The sequence below is a fragment of the Trematomus bernacchii genome, unplaced genomic scaffold (genome assembly GCF_902827165.1).
Source record: "Trematomus bernacchii unplaced genomic scaffold, fTreBer1.1, whole genome shotgun sequence".
Taxonomy (NCBI): Eukaryota; Metazoa; Chordata; class Actinopteri; order Perciformes; family Nototheniidae; genus Trematomus; species Trematomus bernacchii.
In genome coordinates, this window is record NW_022987477.1 from 2,941,154 (window position 1) to 2,956,778 (window position 15,625).

General features: G+C 42.2%; 1 protein-coding gene across 1 annotated transcript in view; it reads right to left on the minus strand.

Moving 5' to 3' along the window:
• Positions 1–454: 454 nt before the first annotated feature.
• The window catches only part of flt1 (fms related receptor tyrosine kinase 1), a 34,334-nt gene continuing 19,163 nt past the window's right edge, over positions 455–15,625 (minus strand). The window contains 20 exon segments of the mRNA XM_034147576.1: positions 455–1,242; positions 1,691–1,782; positions 1,873–1,942; positions 2,444–2,541; positions 2,676–2,781; positions 5,292–5,391; positions 5,739–5,850; positions 6,459–6,581; positions 6,660–6,757; positions 6,846–6,903; positions 7,299–7,387; positions 7,647–7,760; positions 8,422–8,526; positions 8,947–9,082; positions 9,473–9,579; positions 10,576–10,707; positions 10,784–10,838; positions 10,840–10,931; positions 12,699–13,007; positions 13,897–14,005. Coding sequence (XP_034003467.1) covers positions 1,074–1,242; positions 1,691–1,782; positions 1,873–1,942; positions 2,444–2,541; positions 2,676–2,781; positions 5,292–5,391; positions 5,739–5,850; positions 6,459–6,581; positions 6,660–6,757; positions 6,846–6,903; positions 7,299–7,387; positions 7,647–7,760; positions 8,422–8,526; positions 8,947–9,082; positions 9,473–9,579; positions 10,576–10,707; positions 10,784–10,838; positions 10,840–10,931; positions 12,699–13,007; positions 13,897–14,005 — 2,274 coding nt within the window. The 3' untranslated portion in view covers positions 455–1,073.

A 15,625-nucleotide genomic window follows, 5' to 3' on the forward strand; every position in this document is an offset into this window, starting at 1 on the left:
CATGTCAAAAAATAGAAAAACGGTTATCACTCAATTCCCTTCTGCAATCCATGGGTGTTTCTCAATGTTGAGTAAGGCTGCTCCAGAGCCACTATTTCAAGCATACTACGTCATCGAGTCCCGCCGAAGGACTATTCCAATGTCCAGCATACTTGGAATTCTCCCGTACTCCGTTGCGGGAAATGTCGAGGCTGCACATGTGTATCCTCCGCGCTCTTAAAAATCCCCACAATGCTTTGCGCACGGACCAATTTCCCAAATCTTTGGCGGAAATCGCGCTCCATTTAAGGCGGGGCCTCGCATATGACGCACACCTGTTAGCCTGTTCCACCATTCTTCGTTTTCCGAGCCTAGGAAGGATTCTTGCCTCGCTTCTGAAGGACCTGACTCGGAGGGACATGTCCTACCAAGGAAGCGTCCTCGACATTGAGAAACACCCAGTATCTTCCACATCAGAACACACTCCAGTTAATGAGTGACACACTTCTCCCCCACACAAACACAACTATCTCACATTTTACGTTATGTGTGTATTTTAATACAGAAACTGATACATAGGGTCTCGTATTGTTTTGCAATAAGCTACATAACAGTTTTTAATAATATAAATGAAATCTATATTTTAAAACAAGTTCATTGAAACATAAAAACAACACTATCTTCATACATCTTATGTAACACATACTCAGTGGATTACACATCTTTTCCAGCATAAGGCAGCTATGCAGGAGGAACCATTATTGAATACAGCATGTTCCTCTTCACAAAGCTAAGTACATAAGGTACCAATACTCTACTTGTTGGTCAGTACATACATTCTTCATAATTGTATGTTATAAGTACTATCGGGTAATACTAAGCTGCTCTTAGAAGGGGTTTATGTGTGGCAAGGTAATACTTGGTAATACTAGAAAGTGTGTTGGATCAAGAGAAATGATCTTGGACGGAGATAAAGGAGGACATGCAAATACTATAACGAGGTAGAGTATGCAAAAAAGAAAAGTTGAAAAGAAGATTAAATTCTAGGTTAATACAAATTATTATACACCCGTTAAGTTTCCTAAGAACAAATGCTAGAGGGAGGGGTACAGAAAAGCAGAGTTGTAGTCCGGAGGAGGGGAGCTGCCCTCGTCAGACGCCCAATCAGACGGCAGGATGGACGGCTCGTTGCTACGGAGACCGCTGATGTCATCGCAGAAGAAAGGCATCGGGTGGTCCCGGCACTTAGTGAAAGAAAAAAGCCTATAAACAAAAAGAGACGTGTTATTATTTTGTTATCAAATGTTGCGACATTCTATACTATGACATTTTTGAGACATAGGATACCATTTAAAAAAAAATGTTTTTAGACATACGTGCTAAGTTGTTTTTTAAATGTATTCGACATACTACACTAAGTATCTTTAAAAAATGTTTGACATACTATGAAGTTTTTTCGACATACTATGACTTTTTTTCAAATTCTTTTACATACTATACTATGACGTTTTTTTTTTCCGACATACTATACCTTTTATCAGCCTTTCATACATTTTAAGACAATACAAACTAGTTTTGTCTTCATAGAATCATATCTTAACTGTTTTCTTCACATCACAAGTATATTTTTGATTGTTTGCAACCTCACTGTGTGTTCTTGTGACAGACGACAGGACGTTAGGAGGCGAGTCACTGAGAGATTACAGATTACCTGCTCAGTTTCTCGCTCTTGGTGCATTTATTCCACGTCACGTGCTTCAGCTCTTCGGACGGCAGGACCATGCCGCTGTCACTCAGCTCATCCTGAAGCACAGATTGCAAACATGCAAACTGTCAGAGAGTTACTGTTTCTTTTGTGTGTATATTCAAGCAGAAGTGAAGACGTTTTCTTACATTCAGGCTGTCTGGCTCCACGCAGGGAAGTTCCTCAAATGTCTGAAGTGTGGCCATACCCCTCATGTAACTGGAGGAAAAGATTTGGATTCAAAACATTGAATTTTTTCTTCTTTCTCAACCTGTTTCCTGTTGTTTCTGAATTGAGTTTCAGTTACCTTTCACAGCTCTCATCTCTTTCACATCCATCTTGTTCATTCTGCCTTTTGTCATATTCATTACACCACAGTACTTCTCCACCATACTTGTTTACGTGTACATTTGACATCTTCATGCTGTATATCAAATATTATAAAACGGACAAGTCAAATCAAGCAATCTGATTGGTTCTTACCCGTGGTATACTGAGCGTATACCACGGGTAGAATTGTAAGTTACTTTTCACAACAAGTCAGTATCCCTCCGCGTCTGAGATAAACAGTATACAGTTGGGCTGAAAAGCAAACTGCCTGCAGCTTCGCGTCGGGCCGAACCACGCCCCTTAACTGTGATATAATGGCCATATACCACGGCCTGTCGTGAGCTATTGCTTAAATATAATGTTTTTATTTCCTCTCTAAGGAGTCCTTACCTCAGGTTTGTGACTGCAAGCGGGTTTTCTTTACATGTCACGCTGCGACCAGTTTCTCCAGCCGTAAAAGACCCCAGAGGAATGTAATCCTTCCCTTCCTGTAAAAGAGACGAATCAAATCGGATTATTTGGGGGATAATATATGTTTTTTTGTAAGCTTATCGATGTTATTGGTTGGCTAGGAGATGCATCATAAGCCTCAAGAAGCTAGATCAAAAGAAGAAAGCCTGACCTGCTGAACGCGGGCTTGCAGCAGGTCTCCCAGGGTCTCCACCAGGTTAGTGAAGGTGGGTCGATCTGAGGGTCCGGCCTCCCAACAAGCCAGCATTGTGCTGTAGCTGCACACACACACACAAACACACAAACACACACACACAGGTGGAGTGTTAACATTTTACACAAACTTACTTGGTCACATTATGAGCCACGACATAAAGCTTTAAAGGTCACCTATTATGCAAAATCCACTTCTCCATGTCTCTTCTACATCAACATGTGTCCCCTCTTCTTCATGTCTCTTCTACATCAACATGTGTCCCCTCTTCTCCATGTCTCTTCTACATCAACATGTGTCCCCTCTTCTTCATGTCTCTTCTACATCAACATGTGTCCCCTCTTCTTCATGTCTCTTCTACATCAACATGTGTCCCCTCTTCTTCATGTCTCTTATACATCAACATGTGTCCCCTCTTCTCCATGTCTCTTCTACATCAACATGTGTCCCCTCTTCTTCATGTCTCTTCTACATCAACATGTGTCCCCTCTTCTTCATGTCTCTTCTACATCAACATGTGTCCCCTCTTCTTCATGTCTCTTCTACATCAACATGTGTCCTCTCTTCTTCATGTCTCTTCTACATCAACATGTGTCCCCTCTTCTTCATGTCTCTTCTACATCAACATGTGTCCCCTCTTCTTCATGTCTCTTCTACATCAACATGTGTCCTCTCTTCTTCATGTCTCTTCTACATCAACATGTGTCCCCTCTTCTTCATGTCTCTTCTACATCAACATGTGTCCCCTCTTCTTCATGTCTCTTCTACATCAACATGTGTCCCCTCTTCTTCATGTCTCTTCTACATCAACATGTGTCCCCTCTTCTTCATGTCTTTTCTACATCAACATGTGTCCCCTCTTCTTCATGTCTCTTCTACATCAACATGTGTCCCCTCTTCTTCATGTCTCTTCTACATCAACATGTGTCCCCTCTTCTCCATGTCTCTTCTACATCAACATGTGTCCCCTCTTCTTCATGTCTCTTCTACATCAACATGTGTCCCCTCTTCTTCATGTCTCTTCTACATCAACATGTGTCCCCTCTTCTTCATGTCTCTTCTACATCAACATGTGTCCCCTCTTCTTCATGTCTCTTCTACATCAACATGTGTCCCCTCTTCTTCATGTCTCTTCTACATCAGCATGTGTCCCCTCTTCTTCATGTCTCTTCTACATCAACATGTGTCCCCTCTTCTTCATGTCTCTTCTACATCAACATGTGTCCCCTCTTCTTCATGTCTCTTCTACATCAACATGTGTCCCCTCTTCTTCATGTCTCTTCTACATCAACATGTGTCCCCTCTTCTTCATGTCTCTTCTACATCAACATGTGTCCCCTCTTCTTCATGTCTCTTCTACATCAACATGTGTCCCCTCTTCTTCATGTCTCTTCTACATCAACATGTGTCCCCTCTTCTTCATGTCTCTTCTATATCAACATGTGTCCCCTCTTTCTTCATGTCTCTTCTACATCAACATGTGTCCCCTCTTCTTCATGTCTCTTCTACATCAACATGTGTCCCCTCTTCTCCATGTCTCTTCTACATCAACATGTGTCCCCTCTTCTTCATGTCTCTTCTACATCAACATGTGTCCCCTCTTCTTCGTGTCTCTTCTATATCAACATGTGTCCCCTCTTCTTCGTGTCTCTTCTACATCAACATGTGCCCCCTCTTCTTCATGTCTCTTCTACATCAACATGTGTCCCCTCTTCTTCATGTCTCTTCTACATCAACATGTGTCCCCTCTTCTTCATGTCTCTTCTACATCAACATGTGTCCCCTCTTCTTCATGTCTCTTCTACATCAACATGTGTCCCCTCTTCTTCGTGTCTCTTCTACATCAACATGTGTCCCCTCTTCTTCATGTCTCTTCTACATCAACATGTGTCCCCTCTTCTTCATGTCTCTTCTACATCAACATGTGTCCCCTCTTCTTCATGTCTCTTCTACATCAACATGTGTCCCCTCTTCTTCATCAACATGTGTCCCCTCTTCTTCATCAACATGTGTCCCCTCTGTGTAAAGAGACTCTGAAAGTTTCAGGAACAAAGATTCTCACTCTTTTTCTCCTGATCCATTTCTATAAAAACCTGTCTGAAAATGAGCTGATCAGATTTTGGCCACTTTATGATGTCATAACGATGTTGTGTCTTGTGTAACCATTAGCCAATCAGCAACCAAGGTAACCCCCCCCCCCCCCCCCCACCTTATCACCTGAATCTCCTCCTAGAGCACCATTGTGTTCTTTTTAACCAAATCTCTCTCAGAGGGGCGTGGGGAGGGGCTCCTTATTTTCATCTAAAGTAACAGACAGAGAATCAGCACTTTTGAAACAGGGCTGAAACAGAGGGGATTATGGGATGCTGCAATGATCTGTTTGGTGTTTCAGCCAATCAGAGACAGGTTCTGTATATATCTGAGACCTGTGATATATTGATGAAAAACTGTATAATAGGGGTCCTTTAAACCATGCTCCCTTGGACCCCTAATGTACCACCTCCCTACTTATTGTACTTGAACTCATTACGTCCCTTCCTAACATATAACAGTGTTGAAATCCTATGGACCCACATCTCAGGTGTGCTGTATTCAGGCGCTCGCATCCTTGTTCCCCCCTTCAGTCTGTGGCAGAACTCTTCATCTATCTGAAGACCAGGGTACGGAGAAGCTCCTGTTGGACAATCACACACATATTCAGATATTCAGAAGAGTATCTACACACTCTAAAACATACAGAATACATTAGAATACTCTCTAATACACCAATCGACTGACACAGACAGACACATATAAACATTGTGTACAATATTCATTAAAAAAAAAGTCTTTTTATTAAAGTAAACTATATCCTGTGAGGTAGTTTCAGTACGTACAGCTTGTGCACATTTCTCATGATTATACAGAAGCTAACAGATCATAGGACTTCTTGCAGGGCTTTTGAGTTCTTGATTGCCTTTGTGTTGTTCTGTTTACAACCTGTGTTTGTTTAGAGCAAAACGATGTTGAGAGATCTGTTACCCAGAGAGAAGATCTCCCACAGCAGGATGCCGAAGGACCACACGTCACTCTGCGTGGTGAACACCTTGTCGAAGATGGCTTCTGGAGACATCCATTTCAGAGGGAGACGGGCCTGTCAGCCAATCACAGGAGTTACAAAAGAGAGCGTGAGGAAACGTTGAAAAGTCTGGCTGGTTGAAACGTTGTGAGGCCACAGATCGAAGATGTTTGTTGCCTAATATTTCAAATACAGACGCAACACGTTCATGACGGGAGCTTAATTCCTCTGAGTTTGATTAAAAATACTTGCAATGTGGTGTAATGTGTCAGGTATGGCCATTTAATAATAGTAGTCCTGTTTCGGCCACAAGAATAACTAAACACAGAGATATTTTTAAAGAGGCCTGTGGTCAGAATGTGTTATTAATGTGGAGGCAATGGCAGTTTGTTTTGTGAATATACTACAAAAAAAAACCCTAATCAAACTCATTTTGAAGTTGTTTTACTAAGAATCGCTAATGAACTTACAGTAATTATGAATTCTAAAATGTGACATACTATAACCAACAGGTGTGTAAAATGCTTTCAGTGTGAACTGCAAAAAATATGCATCGACCCCCGAAAAATGTGCGTATAGTAGTGAGCTTTCCTCGAGTATCTTATGACGTTTTATGAATACAAATGGTTGTGTCAAACGTTCAGAGTGTAGCTTTTGGAGCCACATCGCTCACATGTACTCACATCTCCCTTGCGGACGTAGTCGGGGTCTTTGTAGATGTCTCTGGCCAGGCCGAAGTCACAGATCTTCACCACTTTATTGTCAGAAAGCAAAATGTTTCTGGCTGCCAGGTCTCTGTGGATACACTGCAGCAGAAACACAGAGAGAATATGATATAAAGGAATGTGTACAGCATCCACAAACACAGACGTCGGGTATCAAACCTTGCGAGAGGCGAGGAACTCCATCCCCCGCACCACCTGGAAGCTGAAGGAGATCAGATCCTCCAGGAATAAAGGAGAGTTGGAGCCAGATTTGGTGTCTAGAGGAAAGGGGAAGGGACAGGGATTTAATCACGCAGTTTTATCATGCTCACTCATAAGAACATGTTAATAAAGCTCCTGTCTTACCTAGGTGATTCTCTCTGTTGTCATCAAACACACTGCTGACAAAACCTGGCTCTCCATCCTTTAATCCACCAGATGAGAAGAAATCAGTTAGTGTTTATCAGATATACTTTGAGAAAAGAGTCAACATTGCAACAGAATGATTTGTTGGATGTTTTTTGTCATTTCATAAACATGCTTCGTGAAAGTGACCCCTGAGGCCCCGTTTGTATTTGTGTCTAAACCTGTGAAGAAATTAAGGAAGTGCACGTCCTGCTTGAGACCTGATAACATTTTAGAACCGATTGCAGAAGTGTTTTTAAATGTATCATTTTGTAAGTGTGTGAAGGGGCCATTTGCACTGCAAGGAGAAGTGTGGTGTGCAGAGGCATGTGTGATCTCTCTCTGCACGACATGGTGGTCCTGTTCGTGTGAAACACTGCTATCATGACACCATCTCTCTGTCTGTAGACTCACACGGTCGTGCACAAACACTTCTCTCTTGCCCTTCAAGAAGGTAGACAGATTTCCATAGCAACAGTACTCGACAATGACCATCAGTGGCCCTGCACACACAGAAAAACACACATTATTGCATACATAGTTCAGCTATACATGCACTGAAATTAACTTATATCAATAGGCTTATTTAAAACACACATGCATGGGAACACACACACACACACATATATGCATGGGAAAGACAGACACAGACACACAGACACACAGACACACACACACACACACACACACACACACACACACACACACACACACACACACACACACACACACACACACACACACACACACACACACACCTACCTTCGGGCTTGGTGCATGCTCCCAGGAGGTTGACTACATTCAGATGATGTCCAATGTGATTGAGGATCTTCAGTTCAGTCATCAGAGCCTTGTGTTCGCTGGCTGTAGCGCCCTCTGGTGGACAAAGGGTAGAAAAGAGTGGCAGAAATGTTTGGGTACTTTTTTCCCCAAATTGGAATCATGCACCCAGAGGTAAATAAGGGACTCAGATTCCTTACTAGAAAAGTCCCAATACAATAATGTCAAAAAGTAAGAAAAAGTCCATAAAAGAACAGGAGTATTATCCGCAAAATATAGTTAAAGTAGTTAAACAAATATATACTTTTAAATAGAATACAAATATGTAGCTAACTGTAATAAGTTCAAGTAAGAATGTGCAATAAGTAAAATATTTCAATTAACATTAGAATATAAAGCAATAATGTTCACGGTTTAACTACAATACATAACCTGTAGTATATTATAACATATATTGTTTATTATGTGACATTATTCGATTACTTTTGTAGACAATTTACACTGATTTATGTCTCGGATTTTCTTTTTCAAATGTGTAATATATTGGATAATTTAACCTTTTTGTACCTTTAACAGTAAGTCCACTGGTTCAATGATAAAGCTGCATTATGTTATAGTTGATCTCAATGCAAAATCTTTATCTGAAAAGTGCATTATTTCCATTTTTAGGAAGTACAGTCGAAGTGTATAGAAGCATTACATGAACATCCAGTAGTAAAGTGCCTGAGTGAATGTCCTCAGAGACTACTGCCTGTACCTTTGAGCATCTTCACAGCCACAGTGGTGCAGCTGGTGGTGTTTTCTATCCCGAATGCAGCCGCCTGCACCACCTTCCCGAAGGCCCCGCGACCCAGAGGCTTCCCTGAGAGAGGAGAGACGTTAGGGGGCTGACGGGGGGGAAGGGAGGGTTTTGGAGTCTAATTGAGCTACTTTATTAATTACTATCCACCCTGGACGTGAGATGCTGATAAGAGAAGACTTCATCAACAGACTTCATCAACAGACTTCATCAACAGTCCATCTAGCTGGATCCCACCCTGTGAGCTGATTAGTTCGAGTCAACACAGTTTACTGGAGGTGATAAGCTCAGCGCAGACAACACAAGTCTGATTAATGGAATCACTCCCAATAATAACCGATAAGACCTCTGAGAAAGTCCTTTTATCTGTGGTGTGATCTTAAATAACTTCCCTCCCTCACATCGTAACAGCATTATACTCCCAAAGACACTTGTGGTTAGAAAAATATTTTTGTTTGTTTGCTATGAATTAAATGAGTTTACCTAATTTGAGCCGCTCTCGAGGGAACTCCCATTGGCTGGGGTCGTACTGCAGTCTCTCACACGGCTCCTCCATTGGTCCGTCTCCTCTGTCCAGAATGATTGACAGGAACTCTGGTTTGGTGTTTGAGCTGTTGGGCTATGGAGAAAGAAGAGGGTAACGTATGTTGTAAAACTGAAAATGCCATACTAGAGTATACAATTCCAAACGTGTAGATTTGTAAGAGACTTCAAACACATTTTAAGTGTTTTTTCAAAGATGTATTGATGTGTGATAGCCAAGGAAGGAACAAAGAAGGCCTGGCAGGTGGAGAATAAATGTCAAAATATACAATAATATACAACTAATGTCCACCCATCCATGCTTTATCATTATCATCATTATTATTGATAATACTAGTAGCATTTTGTGATTCTGACTCTCAACTCAAAGAAAGATACTCACACAAGTACATATAATACCCAGAAAACTTGAAACTTGAATTTGTTTCTTTAAACCAGAAATGAGCTTCATCTAGTTTCCTCTCACCTGTTTCAGTTTGCGTATGACGAGGGTCAGAAACAGCCAGAGCAGAGTGGCCACCACACAGGTACAGGTGAGAGCTGGGATCTCCAGGAAGGAGGCTTCAGAGGCACCTAGAACCACAAACACACGTCAGTGCTTTAATAGATTTAATAGACTTCTATTATACATTCATCTCAGTTTATTGCGAAATGGAGAAAATCAAAGACAGATAAATAAGATTATTTGGTGAGAATTGCAATAAATCATTGTACTTTCAAACGGTTGTGTTATCACGATCAATCCATACTGCATCCAATTCTTATTATTTTCTTATGTGAAGAAGTATGAAATGCTCAACCCAGTAGAAAACCAAGACCCTCTGAGATTTAGGCTGGGCCCTGCTGGAGGAAATAAAAACGGGAGACAGCTTCCTTCCTGATGAGAACACAACCACAAACACACACACAACCACACACACACACAACCACACACACACACACACACACACACACACACACACACACACACACACACACACACCACACACACACACACACACACACACACACACACACACACACACACACACACACACACACACACACACACACACACACACACACACACACACACACACACACACACACACACACACACACACACACACACACACACACACACACACACACACAATGGTGCTCAAACAATGCTATTCCACCACAACCCGCCGTGTGTGTGTGTGTATGTGTGTGTGTGTGTGTGTGTGTGTGTGTGTGTGTGTGTGTGTGTGTGTGTGTGTGTGTGTGTGTGTGTGTGTGTGTGTGTGTGTGTGTGTGTGTGTGTGTGTGTGTGTGTGTGTAGAACTCAACAAAGGAGTGTGTTCTTTGATCAATATTCTCAAGAACAGAAATATCCTCTCCCATTAATAGCGAATGACACAACACACCTAAAATAAAGTGATATTTTGAATGTGTGTACATCCAGGCTATACATCTGTTCACAGCGCTGGGAACAATGGACATTCAGACATATCCATATATAGAAGTGTCCTATCTGTGAGAAGAAGTCAACACAGCCAATCAAAGGCCGGGATGCCTTTGATTGGCTGCTGGTTGACAGATGCTTACCATTAACCCATATATAGGCAGAGCTCTCTGCAGACCCCCTCTCATTGGTCGCATGGCACGTATACAGACCCTGGTCCTCCGCTGTGATTCGATCAATGTTGAGGGTCCCATCGTCTGGGGATATCACAATACCTGAAGACGGTGGTACACACTTGTTAGACACCAGATGATTACTACAGTTGACATGTTTATGGTATATTTGTAATACCTGATCCCTGAGAGAGAGCTTGTTCGTCCTTGTACCATGTGACGGTGGGGGGGGGGGACGCCTGCAGACGGACAGCTGAGGAAGACGGAGCTGCTGACATTCACTGTGCAATCTGTGAGATTATCAAGCAGCACTGGAGGCTCCAAAACTGAAAGAAAAAACACACACCGTCAATATTTGTGTGTTTGTGCAAATTGTGACTTGTAAACAGGGGTCTTATGTTACTAAGAACATTAACTCAAGTATTCAATTCCGTACTTTACTTGAATATTTTCCATTTATGCCACTTTATTCTACACATTTCTGAAGGGTATTATGTAAATGTAACATGTATCTGAAAGCTAATTTGTAGATTTTAACAATGACATTAAAATATCTAATCATCTTAAAATACATTTAATCTACTCACACCAGTTAACACATTCCTGCATATAATAGTAGTATAATTCTGCATTTTGTCTACTTTATTTTTCACACTTTAAACCTGCAATAGCTGATAACAGTTGTAGTTATTTATAGACTTCAACAGATCTGTGGTGACGTAAAAGCAGAGCTATTTTTTCCCACTGTTTTCTGGACCCGTGCCACTTTTAGACAATAAATGGCAGTGGTAGTGACACATTTTTTCTAGATGTGTGTGGCCTTGGTTTAAACCTGTGAGTCAGCTGAGTCCTCTTGGGCCCCTTACTCACCCTGAAATACCCCGCGATACAAACCCATTTGTAACAACAATGTAGTATTTCATCATGTGAACAGTCATGAGTGCACACAACGCAGGTTTCAGTTTCCTTTGGTGTAATATAGACCAGATGATCCCATGCTTGAATTTTCCTCCATTCTCTCACTTTTTGGTTCCCTAGCTTCTTTGTGGTCACCCTGTCTCTCTAGTAATTCCTTTGTGGGGGTCCCGCGGGAGGAAGTTGACGTGTTGGGCCCTGATTGTGTGGAGAACAGCAGTAAAAGACATGAAGAAAAGTCACTTAACCAAGGCGACTGATTGTTGTTTCCCCTATCTTCCTCCTGGACAACAATTGATGATTGTCCGCGGGGGCTGCGGCCTGACAGTGTCTGATTGGCTGATTGTTCCTCCGGCCCTGTGTGGGGGCCTGTAAATGTGGCATTGTGGGAAGTGCCATTGTGTACTCTTCCTCCAGGCAAGGGCTCATTCCCACGTGAAAGAGGTGCTGAGCTGGAGCGCAAGAGCAAAGGCAGGGTGGGGCACCAGGAAGCTGAGGAGACCCAATTCCCAAGCAGCGAGGCTCTGTGAGAGTTTGTTTGTTTGTTTGTTTGTTTGTTTGTTTGTTTGTTTGTTTGTATGTGCACAGAAAACATGGGGGTGTGGGTTTAAAACAGCGAGAGATCACAACCTAAATTTGATTAAACTTCGGTAATCAGACATCAAGAAAAACGTTTTTGAAGGCCTTAATAATTGATTTATATGAACAAATAATCTAATTTGGGGGCCCTTGTTCAGCTCTGGGGTCTCTGAATAAGTCAGTCCATCAATTCATGCATAACACGATTTGTATGGAAGCAGAGAGAGGCTAAATGATTTGAAATGTATGTAACTAAATAGTTGTGCCTATAGTGAAGTGTATTGCTAAAAGTTAATTAGCATTCAATTAATAGCATTCAAATTATTCTACCTTGACATCTAACATTTTTCTGAAGCTCAAGTTAAATTAGACGGATGTTTAAAATACATTGTAGTTGAGTGGTATTTAAATGTCAACATTATATATTTAGTATTGGTTAAATGTTAGTTAGATATTCACTTGCTTATAATAGTCAAATGATGATGGCCCTTTTCATTTAAAGGAAATGTCTGAAAAAAAGCCTTATATTGACTCCAGGCTAACACACGTTGAGGAGGGAGATGAAGAGGAGGAGGGAGATGAAGAGGATCAGTACTCACTTGTGACCTCCACCTGTGTGTCCAGGTGTGTGTTCTGCCCGGTGACCAGGTGGTGGGTGGAGCATCTGTAGGCTCCTGTGTCTGTGGCTGTTAGGTTGCTTAGTAACAGGACCAGTGAATTGGAGAACTCCCCGGATGTGAGCTGCAGCTGCTGCGAGGCGGGGCCGCGTGATTGGCCGTGCCCTGTGTCATTCACCCGTTGCCATGATAACGCACCATACAGGTACTTATTGGCTGAACAGGTGAGATGGAGGTCTCTGCCCTCTCTAGGCTCCTCCCTCTGACTCGCACTGAAGCCTCCTGGGACATCTGAGGAGAAAGATTTGGAAGAAGAGGAACCATGAACACAATATTTTAAAAACACCTCCACATGCTGATCCTGTCTGAAACCAGGAGAGCTCCAACCTCCATTTCTGTAACCTTTGACGACAAAGTTGAATGGCTATTGTGGGTAAAAGCAGCTAGTGGAATACAGTGAAAAGGCTTTTTTATTTACTTTAGCCATTTGAAACTTCCCGTGGAAACGGCTCGAGAGTTTCCTGATGGCAGATAGTGTTTATCTTTCCCGAACACCCCAAGGCCTCCCGAAATAAAGCGGACCTGCCAGTCCAAGGAAGTGCGCTGCACGGGGAAGTGGAACGATAAGAGCCCCAGGTTCCTGTTTCACTCCTGCTCACACACTCACAGCTCAGCCTTAGCACTGACACAAATACACAAAAAACCTTTACCTGTACGCCTAGTAACAAATCTAACCTCACATCACACACACAACGGCAGTGTGTATCCAATGCACGTAGGCTACTTTGTTCTGCCAAGTTTAAACCTACAATAATGAGCGTGTGACTTCATCAGTTTCATTTTTGAGTACTTGGATCTGGTACTTCACATTTTCACATGAGGAACTCACAAAGGGGTAGCCAGATACCCTACATCATTTAATAATCTGAAGTGTCAGATGTTTACGTTACTAATTGAGCACCTTTGAGTTGTGATTTATTGGACAATAAAGCAGAGGCATTACAATCACACAAGGTCAGAATCATAATTATAATATGTAACTATCCCAGGAGGAAATTGGGTTTTGTGACAGTTGCTTTATTCAAACAAATAAAGTGTGGTGTGACTCCTCTATTGACTGCTGCGATCTGTTGCTTTTGAAATAAGATGCTCACTAGAACCTCTCCTGTACTCTCCTCACCTGTGACGTAGAAGTGGATGTGGAGCTGATCTGCTCCGGCAGCGTTGAAGGCGACGCAGCGATACCCTCCAGACACAGAGGCCTCTGCCACAGTCAGGACCCCCACCGTCTGAGGAGAGCACAAACATCCGCACTTAGTAATAGCACTGTATGACAAACAGGCACTAACACACACACACGCACACACACACACACACACACACACACACACACACACACACACACACACACACACACACACACACACACACACACCACACACACACACACACACACACACACACACACACACACACACACACACACACACACACACACACACACACACACACACACACACACACACACACATTTAAGGCTCATTACCTCTGCCCCTAATGGCAGGAATCATATTTTCCATGAGCGGACAATAGGGGTTTCTGAGGTCAGTGGGCAGCACGACATGCAGGCTGTTGATAAGTACTAATAAAGGTGTGTGGTGTGTGTGTGTGTGTGTGTGTGTGTGTGTGTGTGTGTGTGTGTGTGTGTGTGTGTGTGTGTGTGTGTGTGTGTGTGTGTGTGTGTGGGGGGGGGGGAGAAGTGAGTAAGATCAGATATGATACAGTGAGTGAAAAAGCTATATTTCGTTGATTTCTTAATTTGTATTCTGTTATTATCAGATGATTTCCTTAGTTTTTTGTCTACGGAATACGTCATATCTTTGTGCACTTAAATGTTCTGCAAAGGGTTAAATCCTCCAGAGTGACATCACTATGTAACGTTCGCACCTCTATTGGCTAGTGCTCAAACACATTGTATGTGATAGGCTAAGGAGCGGGTAATCTCTCAGCGGTTGACCAATCACAACAGAGCTGGCAAGCTAACCAATCAGAGCAGACTGTGCTCTGGTTTCAGACAGAGGGTGAAAAGAGGTGCTGCAGCACAGGCAGTATGAGAAAAATAAAGAGCTTTTTGAACATTAAAGCATGGAGACATGTAGAGACACTACATACTGATATGAAACCTGAACATCAGCAGGAGAGGACTCTTTAAAGTAGAGACACTACATACTGATATACACCTGAACATCAGCAGGAGAGGACTCTTTAAAGTAGAGACACTACATACTGATATACACCTGAACATCAGCAGGAGAGGACTCTTTAAAGTAGAGACACTACATACTGATATACACCTGAACATCAGCAGGAGAGGACTCTTTAAAGTAGAGACACTACATACTGATATACACCTGAAAATGAGCAGGAGAGGACTCTTTAAAGTAGAGACACTACATACTGATATACACCTGAAAATGAGCAGGAGAGGACTCTTTAAAGTAGAGACACTACATACTGATATACACCTGAACATCAGCAGGAGAGGACTCTTTAAAGTAGAGACACTACATACTGATATACACCTGAAAATGAGCAGGAGAGGACTCTTTAAAGTAGAGACACTACATACTGATATACACCTGAACATCAGCAGGAGAGGACTCTTTAAAGTAGAGACACTACATACTGATATACACCTGAACATCAGCAGGAGAGGACTCTTTAAAGTAGAGACACTACATACTGATATACACCTGAAAATGAGCAGGAGAGGACTCTTTAAAGTAGAGACACTACATACTGATATACACCTGAAAATGAGCAGGAGAGGACTCTTTAAAGTAGAGACACTACATACTGATATGAACCTGAAAATGAGCAGAATAGGGCCAGTTTAATTAAATTGTAAC